This window comes from Merops nubicus, unplaced genomic scaffold, assembly GCF_000691845.1.
Source record: "Merops nubicus isolate BGI_N331 unplaced genomic scaffold, ASM69184v1 scaffold1270, whole genome shotgun sequence".
In the NCBI taxonomy this organism is placed as follows: domain Eukaryota; kingdom Metazoa; phylum Chordata; class Aves; order Coraciiformes; family Meropidae; genus Merops; species Merops nubicus.
Genome location: NW_008583330.1, coordinates 1 through 12,141, shown reverse-complemented (window position 1 = coordinate 12,141; position 12,141 = coordinate 1). Strand labels below are relative to the sequence as shown.

The 12,141-nt window shown below is 50.9% G+C and overlaps 1 protein-coding gene across 1 annotated transcript in view; it reads right to left on the bottom strand.

The window, feature by feature from the left end:
• Positions 1-9,448, bottom strand: part of LOC103772803 (mothers against decapentaplegic homolog 3-like) — a gene marked incomplete at its 5' end in the record, with an annotated part of 10,914 nt that extends 1,466 nt beyond the window's left edge. The window contains 4 exons of the mRNA XM_008940149.1: positions 712-801; positions 4,470-4,614; positions 7,763-7,900; positions 9,236-9,448. Coding sequence (XP_008938397.1) covers positions 712-801; positions 4,470-4,614; positions 7,763-7,900; positions 9,236-9,448 — 586 coding nt within the window. The remainder of the gene's footprint in view (positions 1-711; positions 802-4,469; positions 4,615-7,762; positions 7,901-9,235) is intronic.
• Positions 9,449-12,141: the final 2,693 nt, after the last annotated feature.

The window sequence follows — 12,141 nt, the reverse complement described above, 5'->3', positions numbered from 1 at the left end:
CCACCAATTGCTCACAGCCTGGAGCGCCCCGGGGAGCAGGGGCGGGCTGGAGGCAGCTGGATTCCAATGCTGCCACAGGAACCTGGGCAGGGGGTGTGGCTGTGGCCTCTGGCTTCACGGCACCCCCAGCTGAGACCCGCCGGGCACCTGCTGCACCCCCAGCACGAAGCCTCCTCGCTGGAAGTCCAGGATGGGAAATCCATTCCTTTGGGAACGTCCCTGGAGGAGCGAGTTCTGGTGTGTGCTTCAGAGCTTCCTGGGGACGGTGGCAGCAGCCGAGGAGCAGGAGTCCCCCCGAGGTGCCCGGTGCCACATGAGGCGAGCGGGGAGCGTCCCTGGGCCACCCAAGGCCCCTGGGTGCCCACGAGGGCCCCGAGCAGCTGGGGCTCAGCTCTGGCTTGAGACACAGCCCCGAATTTACATCCTGACACACTCCAGCTTCAGCTCCCAGCTGCTAGGGCCCACGGTGCTGGGAGCAAAGTGCTGAGGCTCTCACTGGAAGTGGCTTCGGCAGGTGCCGAGTTCAGAGACACAAAACAAAACAAAGAAAAGCCACTTTTTCCTGTTTTTTTTTTTTTTCCGCAGATTTTTCTCTCTCTCCTCACTTCAATGGCTGGGCATTTCTTCACTAGGCACTAGGCGTTTTGCTAAGGGTTAAGCCGATGTGGTTCTGCAGAGTGTGTGCTGCCCCCGGCCCGGCCGCAGGAGGAGCCCATCTGTGTGAGGACCTTGTCCAGCCACTGCAGAGGACCGTTCAGATGCAGTTCAATCCAGCAGGGGGTACTGGTCACAGTCTGCCGCCTGCGAGAGAGCGGGTGAGGGGAGAGAAGGGGGGGGAAAAAAAAAGAATATAAACGTGACTTAGAAAGCTGTAGAAATGTGAAGAGTTTTTACAGCTACTGGAGCATTCCCTCCTGCTTAGACAATAGGCTTGCGTGTGGGGCCACGGGAATCTCAGGCCTCTCAAACACACTTTTTTGGTCTCTGCTGCCAGCTTCTTATAGCCCCCCACCTTTTCCCTTGATGTTTTCTATGATCCCAAAGGAGCAGCTCACTAGGAAGCCTGTTTACTGCTCAGATCCCTGAAAACAGGCAGCACCCCATTCCCTGGAGACAGAGGAAGATGTTTAAGGAAAATTCCCCGGTGCTGCTTTGCAGACCTTGCCTCTCATCAGGCAGCAGCACAGGCTGGTGTAAGAGGAGGATTTTCCCTTTTCCCTGTGTCTTTAGGGTTTAGCAGAAAGGGGAGGGATGGAGAGAGAACCCCCTGAGCTGCTCCGACTCCTGTGGAGCCCCAAGGAGCCCTGTCCCCCCTGGGGCCTGAGCTGCTGCTGAGCATCCTTTCCACACAGCTCGAAGGATGTGCTGGAGGTCTGAACCCCACTCCGAGGGTCTGAACCTCCCCATGCTGTGTCTGGGGCTCCCCAACAGATCTGCACCTAAGCAGCTGCCTCAGGAGAAGCAGAAATGGTGCAGAGTGTAAAAAGTTGCAAAACTCTACCAGAAAAGCAGAAACCTAGTATTAAATCATGTGTTTTAAAATCCCAGAATCCCAGCATGGTGGGGTTGGAAGGGACCTCTGGGGATCGTCTCATCCACCCCCTGCTCCAGCAGCTCACCCACAGCAGGGTGCCCAGGGTCACAGCCAGGGGGGTTTGGGATCTCTCCAGAGCAGGAGACTCCCCAGCCTCTCTGGGCAGCTGCTCCAGGCTCGGCCACCCTCACACCAAAGAAGTTTCTCCTCCTGCTCAGGTGGCACCTCCTGGGTTCCAGTTGGTGCCCGTTGCCCCTTGTCCTGTCACTGGCACCACTGACCAGAGTCTGGCCCCAGCCTCTTGCCCCCCGGGGCCCTTTAGCTCTTGCTCAGCACTGATCAGATCCCCTCTGAGGCTTCTCTTCTCCAACTGCACAGCCCATGTACCCCAGGAGACCACTGGCCTCCTTGGCTCTGAGGACACACTGCTGGCTCATGGTGAACTTATCCCCAGCACTCCCAGGTCCTCCTCTGTGGAGCTCAGAGTTGGTGGCTGTGGGCAGAGAGCAGAGGGAGGTGCCTTGCTGGGTCAGTGCACACCACGCTTCTACTCTCCCCTGCTACAAAACACATTCCTCCCCTCCCCTCTGTTATTCCCCCTGAGGTCAGACCCCACGGAGTGCCTCCAGATGGGGCAGCAGGACGAGCTGGGGAGGGAAGGGAGGCCAAGGGCCAGGGCAAGGGGCTCTCCCTCCTCTGCCGAGGGACGGCAGGAGTCCTGTTCCAGGCAGAGAGGCAGGGACAGCTGCTGTGGAGGAGGAGGATTATGAAGAGAGAGAAATAGCCTGGAAACAGCCTTGTTTTACACCCCTGCTTCCCACAGAAGCTGTCCTTGGAATCTGTCTGTGGGAGGGAGAAGCCGAAGCTGTGCGGGCTGGTGAAGAAGCGCTGCTGGAGAGGGAACCCCCTGCTCCGTGGGGCTGCCCTGTGCTCCCCCCACACCCCACCCTGGCTGCCAGGGCAGCGGGCTCAGCTCTGCCAGGGCTCACCCCGTCCTGCCCACGAGTCTTCCCCCTCTGGCTGAGACTGGGAGCAGGTCCCTGCAGGCACCCCTCCCACCCCGAGTTACAGAGCTTGGCCTCTACGGCGACTTTGTGGTAGGGGTTTGGCTTCGAGGTGTGGGCTTCGAGGGGTGTCTCGTGAGCTCTTGGGGTGGGAGGACAGCAGGACAGGGACAGCAGAGCACCCCTCTGGCTCTGCCAGCTCCACCAAAGCACAAACCTCTCGGGTGCCAGGAAAAAAATAGAAAGTCTGCCTTAACTCAACACAGAACACTCTCCTGTGCTGCCTGAAAGCAGCTCAACACCCAGCAGCCCAACAACTGTCCCAGCAACGCTGGGCAGAAACCCACCACCCGTGGGGCTGCTGCACTTCTGCCCTCCACAAACCTACCACAGCCAACTTCCTTCTGCCTCCCCACCTAGATGACCAACATGCTGGCTCCAGCCTCTCAGAAAGGCAAACCCCTAAAGCTCTCTGTGCCTTCAGCTTGCTCCTCGGGGCTCTGGTGGGACAGGAGAACCTCTCTATCACAGGCTGCTTATGGAGCTGGCTTCTCCCCGCTCCCCCACACCAAACCCCTGGCATGTGAGAGCCCTGAGCACTCCTCAGTGAGACTGCTCCAAACACTGAGCAGCCAAAGCAGCCACCACTGGGTGCAGCTCCCACAGGAACGTTTTCACCTAGGAACGAGGTCAGTGAGGGAAGGTGCTGACAGAGCCCACCAGATGCAGCCTCTTGTGGACGTCGCGGGCTCCGGGGCGGTCAGGCTGAGCGGGGTCTCGCTGCCTGCCCCACTCTCAGGAGATGTTGACTTTCTGAAAGCCACGTTCATCTGGATTTCATTACGAGCCGTGGCTGTGAGCCAGGGCTGAAACACTCTGGCCCTCGTGCAGGACGATTTCACAACAAAATGGACTCCAAACATCTGGAGAAGTGCAGAAAGCGGGAGAGTGGCGTGCGGGGCTCCGGCTGTACCGTGGCACCTCCCCCTGGTGCCCCCAGATTTTCAAATAAGGCCACGGATTTGAAGGGTACAATTAAGTGTTTCGAAATCACTTTTGGCTGAGATCCTTGCCAGCTTTCTCTCACAAAATGACATTCGTTTTCCAAGGCATTCTGCCTCCCCTGCTCGTGCTATTAAACGCTGACTTCACTCCCTTTGCTGCTCGGGGACGTTTGCCTGCCACAGCCACACGAGCCCTGGAGTAATCCGTCCCTCACACTGCTCCTGTGCAGCCAGAATACCCACACCATGAAGCCCAGACATCAGGCCCTACTGCATCTCCTTTTTATCTCCCATATTCACCAAGGAAAAAGAGGAACCCTGTTTCTCCCACTGCCTCGGGTCACACTTAAGCAAGGAACACACTTAAGGAAAGGATGAGGAGATTTAACTTTGATTTTGCAATGACTCTACTGGTTCTTCCAAAGAGAAATTTTCACACTGATCTGCTTTTATTTTAGTCCCATTAGTCCCTGCTAAAAGCAGCATCAAACCCAAACCATGTCTATTAGGATCCTGTCCTGATAACAGCATAGTCATAAGACACTCAAACTATCAACATCTACGTCTGTACATCTGTGTCTACATCATGTATATCTACATCTAATTTTAAGGAAAAAAATGTAATAGTTCCTACACTGGCCATGTAGATTCATCTCCTGAGCTTCGGGCTCTTGGTTCATGCAACACCATGACAAACACACATGGTCTTCCACGTGTATCACATGATGTCTGTTTTACACAAACAGGATGGGAAAACCCAAGGGACAAGAGCAAAGCTCTCCACAGCTACAGCCTGTGTTCCTGAAGAGACACAGGGCTAATTCCCCCTGTCCTACCCACTGAGTAAAGAAGCTTCAGGCCTCCCAGGCTGTGAAATACAGGAGTGGCAACAGCGAGCACGTGGCAGTTCCCTTCCAGAGGCCTGACCTGTACTCTGCTCCCCATCCCTTGACGAAGCTCATGCGGATGGTGCACATCCTGGTCAGCTGGTAGACAGCTTCAAAGCCCTGGTTCACAGACTGAGCCAAGAGAGCAGCAAACTCCTGGTTGTTAAAGATCTTCAGGTTGCATCCTGTGAAGAAAGGGACATGACAAGAACAAGGCGTTGGCTTAAGGAGGTGAAGATCTCCATTTCTTTCTGAGGGTGGGAAGAAGCTCAGGGCTGCTTTCCCAAACCCTCAGATCATGGCACACAGCTTCTTTAAACACCACGTTTCAGACAAAGGAATCAAGGTTGCCACATTTCCACAGCTCATATACTGAAAAGGAAGAAAACCACGTTCAGGACAGAGAACAGTGATTGTGATGAGTGAGACCAGATTTGGGATCTTCACGTGGAAGGTCCTTCCAGCTCCTTCAACCATCACCTCCCTCATATTGTAATTTAAAAGCCTATGACCATAACCCTTACCAACAGCAATTGCTCTGGGGCCTGGAAGAAAGGAAAGCACAGGCTAAAAACAGGAACTCACTGGTGCTGGATTTACATGGTGTCTATCAGCAGAAGAAATGGAGAAGTTCTGAAGTGAGCTCACTCTGGCAAGCCAGAGACCAGTTATTTGGGTTAAAAAGTCTGGTTCTTCACTCTGAGGGTGGTGAGACACTGGCACAGGCTGCCCAGAGAAGCTGTGGATGCTCTACCACTGAAGGTGTTCAAGACCAGGTTGGATGGGGCTTGGAGCAACCTGGTCTGGTGGGAGGTGTCCCTGCCCATGGCAGGGGGGTTGGAACTAGATGACCTTTAAGGTCCCTTCCAGCTCAAACCCTTCTGTAATTCCATGGCAAAGGTGAAATAGAAAACAGCCTTCATCATTTAAATAAAGAAATAAAGAAATAAATCCTAAAATAAGGCGTTGCTCTGCTTGCTTTCTCCAAGATAACCATAAACAAGTTACAACTCTGAAACTTGGCCTGAAACCAGTGCTCCTTTGGGACTCCATATGGGCCAAGATTGAAAAACAACCATTTGAACTGGAATGAATTGGTTTTATTTTTTACTAAAATCACTTCCGAGCCTCCTCTCTGGGGCTGGCCTCCTAGTGTCATCTCTTGTGGGTCGAGTGGCACGGAGCAAAGTGTAACCACATGAGCAGCAGAACAACTCCCTGTCCTCGTGGCCAGAAAGAGCAGGGCCCAGGAGCTCTCTGTCTGGCAGAGGGTTTGGGGGGGAGCTTGGTCAGACAGTCTGAGCAGGGGAAAGAAGAAGGGTGAGGGCATCCAGGCCAGGCTGAGCACTGAGGAACAGCTAGGGCAAGGAAAGCAGAAAGATCTCCCTCAGGACCAGCCTGCCACCAGGACTGGATGGGAACAGGGTCTCTCCACCACTCTGCCTGGGAGGAGAGGGTGCGACTTGATCTTGTCAACAAGGGAATGAAGCAACTGCTGCAAACCCAGCAAAGATCTGAAGATGAGTCTGAGCAGGCGGCCAAACGCTGTGGCAAAAGTGGGGAGAGCTGGAGTCCAAAAAAATGTGCCTCAGATGAATCTAGAGCGGAAATGTGGGTTGTTTATGCCTTCAGATGTTGACTCCAGCCAGGGTGGACTCTTGTGATGTGGCTGGAGAATTAAGTCATGTTTGTAACACTGGCAGCTGCTTCCCAAGCAACCCGTTAAGACAGGCCAGAGCTCGCAGGGTATGGATCTCTTCTCAAAGGAAAACCTTTATTCAAGTATTTCTAAACCAAAATGTTCATTTTTTAAATATAGATGTACTCTTAACTGCAAAAAAATCAGCTTTTGTAAGCCTAGTTAAATAGCTAAATCCCCTTTTGAATGGCATCCTCTCATCCTAGCTCTTTTGCTTGTATCTTCCCAGTGACATGCAAAAAATTCTCCTGTAATCTTTCAGCATACTTCAGAGATAAGTTTCCTGTAACCAGAACAACAAGGGGCCTGCAAATGTGATTTCCCTCAAATAAAACTAATTCACACAGGTGGGAGGGTGAGTTTTACTACAGAATAGGAAGTAACAATTTAAAGCTATCATGGGTGAATTTAAATTCAGAAAAATCTTTTCTTTTACTCAAGACACAAACAAAATAGGACTATCAGATAATTACAATACAAAAATGGACTGACAGAACACTGCGTGGAGCAAGTGGCAGGTTCTGCTCTTAGTTCTGCTGAGATCCCAAAGTCCTGTTTCTTCCTCCTTGTATGAATGTAGTGCAGACATTTGTTGGAGCGTGCACAGCAGTTTTATCAGTACCTTCATCCTTTTGGCCAGGCTGGATTGAGGGGCCAAGGTCAACGGGATGAGGTTCAACCAGGCCAAGGGCTGGGTCCTGCCCTTGGGTCACAACAACCCCCTGCAGTGCTCCAGGCTGGGGCAGAGGGGCTGGAAAATGCCCAAGGGAAAGAACCTGGGGGCTTGGTTGACAGACAGATGAAGATGAGCCAGCATGTGCCCAGGTGGCCAGGAAGGCCACCGGCATCCTGGCTTGGATCAGCACTGGTGTGGCCAGCAGAACTAGGGCAGGGATTGTCCCCCTGGGCTGGGCACTGGGGAGGCTGCACTTCAAATCCTGGGTTCAGTTTTGGGTCCTCACTCCAAGAAGGATCTTGAAGGGCTGGAATTTGGCCAGAGAAGGGCAATGAAGCTGGTGACAGGCCAAGAGCACAGGTCTTGTGAGGAACGGTTGAGGGAGCTGGGGGTGCTGAGCCTGGAGCAAAGGAGGCTCAGGGGAGACCTTCTGGCTCTGCACAGCTCCTGACAGAAGGCTGGAGCCAGATGGGGGTCAGTCCCTTCCCTCAAGGAACAAATGACAGAACAAGAGTAAATGGCCTCAAATTGCCTCAGGGGAGGTTGAGGTTGGCCCTGAAGAACAATTTGTTCCCCTGGAGGGTTGCCCAGGGCTGTGCCAGGCTGCCCAGGGCAGTGGTGGAGTCCCCACCCCTGGAGGGGTTTCCAAGCTGTGGAGATGTGGTGTGAGGGACACGGGGCAGTGGGGACCTGGCACTGCTGGGGGAACTGTGGTACTTGATGATCTCAAAGGTCTCTTCCAAACAAATTGATTCCCTAGTTCTATCCTCTATACTATAAAAAATGTCCTGCCTGAGTTGTCAGGTTGCTTATAACAGGGTAAAAGTTTCTGATTATTTCCAAGAACAGAGGTCAGCAAATCCATGCCTACCTCGACCCAGAACTCATTCTCCCACCAACTCCCTAGGTGCAAAGGGTGAAACCTGTGCAGGGTCCCAGAGAAGGGATATCTCCTTACCTGGTGGAATCTTGCAAACTGTTGCTGGGTGCCAGCCGTAGCGTTGGTTGCAGTTGGGAGACTGGACAAAAATGGCACTGTCACTAAGGCACTCAGCAAACACCTCACCACCAATGTAGTAGAGTCTTACTCCTCTCCCTAGGGAACACATGGCACAAGTTTGGTTTAGCTTAGAAGAATCATCTGCAACATCTGGAAGAAATGCTGGTAGAGACACAGGTGACCTCTGCATGAGACAGCTCTCAAAAAGCAGCTGAACCATGATGGAAAATGAAGCCTACCTCTTCTGGCCCACTGGGCACCCCCATAAATGAGCTCTGTCAGCCAGTGAAGCTGAGGAAGGCAGGAGGAAGAATTTATAAAGCCAGAAATGCACTTTCCAGCCCCGCTGTCAGTCATAGCCTGGCCTGCATCAATCCACCAACTCACAGCCTTCCTCCTCCTAACCTACACATCTCTGACATTTCCCAAGTGGATGTTCTATCACTTAACACACGGTTCTCAACCTTTTCCAAAAGACATCACAGCTGGATACAACTGTTGGTTTATTTACTGAGTGATTGGGAATTAAATTACACAATATTTTCAAATCATTGCCTTTTGCTTGAGATTCCTTCGTGCACAAGGACAAACACCACACTCCACTTCCCAGAGGAGTTTACACAAACTATTAAAATCTCAGTTAATAAAGAAATAAATTTCAAGAATACATCTTGGTTGTGCCAGTAAACATTTGCTGTGGGTCTTACATTCCTATTTGAGTCTCTTGCTTTCATTCTTCCATAGAGCACAAGGAGCTTGCTGAGTTTAAAGGCTGATTCCTGAATCTTGGTGGTGGTGTTTGTTTTTTTAATAGAAATCATATTAAAAATGAGTAAGAAACGATCATCCTCTATGAAAGTTTACTGCTTAGGAAAGGGCATAAAAGGGAGGAAAATCAGCACAAAAAGCAGCTTCATTTTTGACAGAAGTCAGCAGAAAACACAGCAAAGCAAAAGCAAATTTGCCTTTTATTAAAATTGCATAGGTCTGGGTTATTCTATTTAGTGCAAGTTCAACTGAAAACAAAATTGGATGTTAACTGGCAGCACAAGCAGGAAAAGTGAAAACTGAGATGAAACCCAAGGAACCGAGTTTCCATTTATAACAGAACAGTCAGTTAGAAAAGAAAATAGTGCAGGAAGGAAAAGGAATACACAAATTTACCACTTACATCCATCCAAACACAGAGGAGTGTGTGTAAAAGTTTAAATTTTAGTGTTCCTCAGTGCATTGCTGGGTTATACTTCTGTGAAAATACACCATGAGCGTTCCTAGGTGGAAGATTAACCCGCTAAAATGCCATGGCTACTCACACACCACTCTGCAACTGCCGTGGCTCTACAACTGTGGGCTCATCAGCTGAAGGAAAAGCTTCACATGCAGGTTTCCACCTTCTGCCTCCAAAGCCCAAGGCCAGGCAGCAGAACTCACCGATGTGCCTCCTGGTGAGCTCCACGGCGGCGTTCCTGTTGACGTTGGAGAGCAGGCCCAGGCAGAAGCGCTCCGAGTTGGAGGGGTCAGTGAAGCCATCCACGGTCATGGAGGGCTGTGAGGCGTGGAAGGTCTCCCCCACCCTCTGGTTGAGCTCGTAGTAGGAGATGGAGCACCAGAAAGCTGGCTCGCAGTAGGTGACGGGCTGCAGATCTGCACAAAAGCCAAAGCCAAATGAACCGCGGGGCCTCGGGAGGAGAAGGGGGAGGAAAAAAAGGGGTTTCAAAGGGACCCTTTTGAAATGTTCTGCTTCCTTCCCTGGGCTGAAGTTAACCACCAAAGTTTAATCACTGGACAGATTTTAATGGACTGCAGAGAGAAAGTTAAGTCATCCCTGAAGCTTTTGGCACGTGGGACAGTCACCAATAGTCCAAGATATTAGTCACTGAGCAAGTGGGGTGGCACTCAACTGCCTCCGTCCTTGGAGGAAATAAAAAAGACCCCAAACTTAGCTTTACTATGTAACGTGGGATCACTCTTAGCCAGCCAATACCCTGGGAATGGAAGAGAAAAGAAACAGGAAACCTTAGAAAGAGCAGACCACAAACATGCTTTCAGGTCTCCAGAACCCTAATGCTGTGCACTCACACCACGCAGCCAGCAAGTCCAGCTTTCCTTCTTACTGGCTCTGTTACCATCTCTCTAGCACTGATGAAACCAGTGGAGTTGTCTGCAATATGCAACAAATTGTATGGAAGACTGGCATCAGTGATTTAAAAATCAGATACTTTCTTCCAGTGCACTTGATCTAAGAAAATCCATTTCCACAGCAGATGCTCCATCACTGGAGGTGTTCAAGACCAGGTTGGATGGGACTCTGAGCAACCTGGTCTAGTGGGAGGTGTCCCTGCCCATGGCAGGGGGACTGGAACTAGATGATCATGAAGGTCCTTTCCAACCCAAACCATTCTGTGATTTTTGATGGCACATCTCTTTTACTGGCACTATGGTTTGACTCAGCCTGTGGACTGAAGCAAAAGGATCAAAGTTCACACTGAGAAGTGTTCTACTCCCCACATCCAATGCAAGAAATAAAAGAAGAATTCCATCCAGTCCTCCCCCCAGTTTATCACTTCATCTCCATTCACATAGTGCTTAAAAGCAGAAGAGCTTCCCATCTGGCCAAAGAGTTAACATCAAGCAGCCAGCCCCAGCTTTTTCCATAGACTTTCCCATCTGCTGCTCCTGCAAGACTTAGGTGAATCTGGGGCTTAAGAGATCAGCTCCAAAAAATCAAAGACAGGTTTTTTACCACCCCAGCCTCCTCTCACACTGAAGAGGGTCTCTGCAGAGGTTTGACTCACTCTGCACCTGGCATCTGCTGTTACTCTGGGATCTTTAGAAACAGGTTGAAGCAGCGTGGCTTCAGCCAGAAGATGTGTTTGGTTACCTCTCCATTACTGTGGTGCACGAGTTCCCAAAGCAGCTAATAATCAGAAAAAAAAACCCCTTTGGTTTCTGCTTTGAGTAACAGCAAATAAGGAATCAAATAAAAGTGCATCTGGGGAACTCTGTAATCCTTAGCAGATCTTCAAAGTCCATGAATTTTCGAGTCTATACCCGTCCCCAGCTTCTTTCACAGTCTCTCTCTTTCCTTAATTATTTCATCTGAAAGCAAATTGCTCTCTCAAAAGCCAAGCTCGATGTTCCTGCTCTCCTCCACGCATTACACCCACAACAGAGAAAGTCTCTTCCTCTTATGGAAAGGGCCAGGCTGCTCGAGGGGAAAGCCAACAGAAGGCAGCTCAGCTGAAGAGTTCTGGTAAGCACACCCGCTGGCTTGTCACATTCTAAACCATGTTACAGCTTAAAGCAAGCCCCTCTCCTCTCAGCACAGCTGACACGGAGCACAGCCAGCAGTCACACAGGTTTAGTGTCCCTTGTGTCCAGACTGGTACTACTCAAGTTATTACAAGACCAAAGCCTGTGTTGCCCTCTATGGTTTCGTGGTCCTCTCCTTCAGAAACCACCTCCGCTCGGCTGGGACTTGAGGGAACTGTGGATTCCCCGCTGAAGGATGTACAGAAATTCTATTTCCAGCTTATTTGCAACTTGAGGAAAGACACAAACCAACAAATCCTATTTTGGAGAAAAACTTGCCTCTCAAAAACGCAACCAAGCTTTTAATAATGCTGCTTTCTCCTGTGATTTGTGGTTTTAGGTTGCAGCTTAAGCTGCCACGGGATGGGCAAGTCTCCTCTTGTGCAAGAACTGGCCTCAATATTCATTTTCAATTTACAGATTTGATGTTTGGGGAAAAGTAAGAGAATGTAGACCTGCTAAAGCCAAAGAATCCTGAGGGGGTACACAATCAACTAAAACGTAATGCATTAAACTCAAGCAAATCCTGCCTGAATTGTCTCCACACAGTTTCAGCCTTGGCTCACTCCAGCTTTGCTTTCACTGCAAAGTGTCCAGTGAACATTGGGACACTCCCTGGATTGCATCTCCCCGACAAGATGAAAGGACTGTGTTCAGCTGCTGAGGAGAAGAATCTGCTGGCTGCTCTGCACTGTGTGCTCGAAGCATGAGAGTGGTTGTTGATTTAGTACCTGTCCATGTGTTTGGGACAGTGTCTATGAGAAGTCCCTCATGTACGTCATCCAGCCGTGTTAGCTGCAGCCACATTAATTCTAAGGCCCACAGAAATAAGAGGGTAAGTAGGTGTGCACACTCCACTCCCCTTGGTACTTTGAGGAGAGCTGTCTCTTCTTGGTGTCAGCCCAGGCTGGGGGTGAAGGGCTGGAGAGCAGCCCTGGGGAGAAGGTCCTGGTGTTGCTGGGGTGAGGAGTTGGCCAGGAGCCCGCCCAGCCTGGCCTGCCCCCCCAGCAGCATGGGCAGCAGTT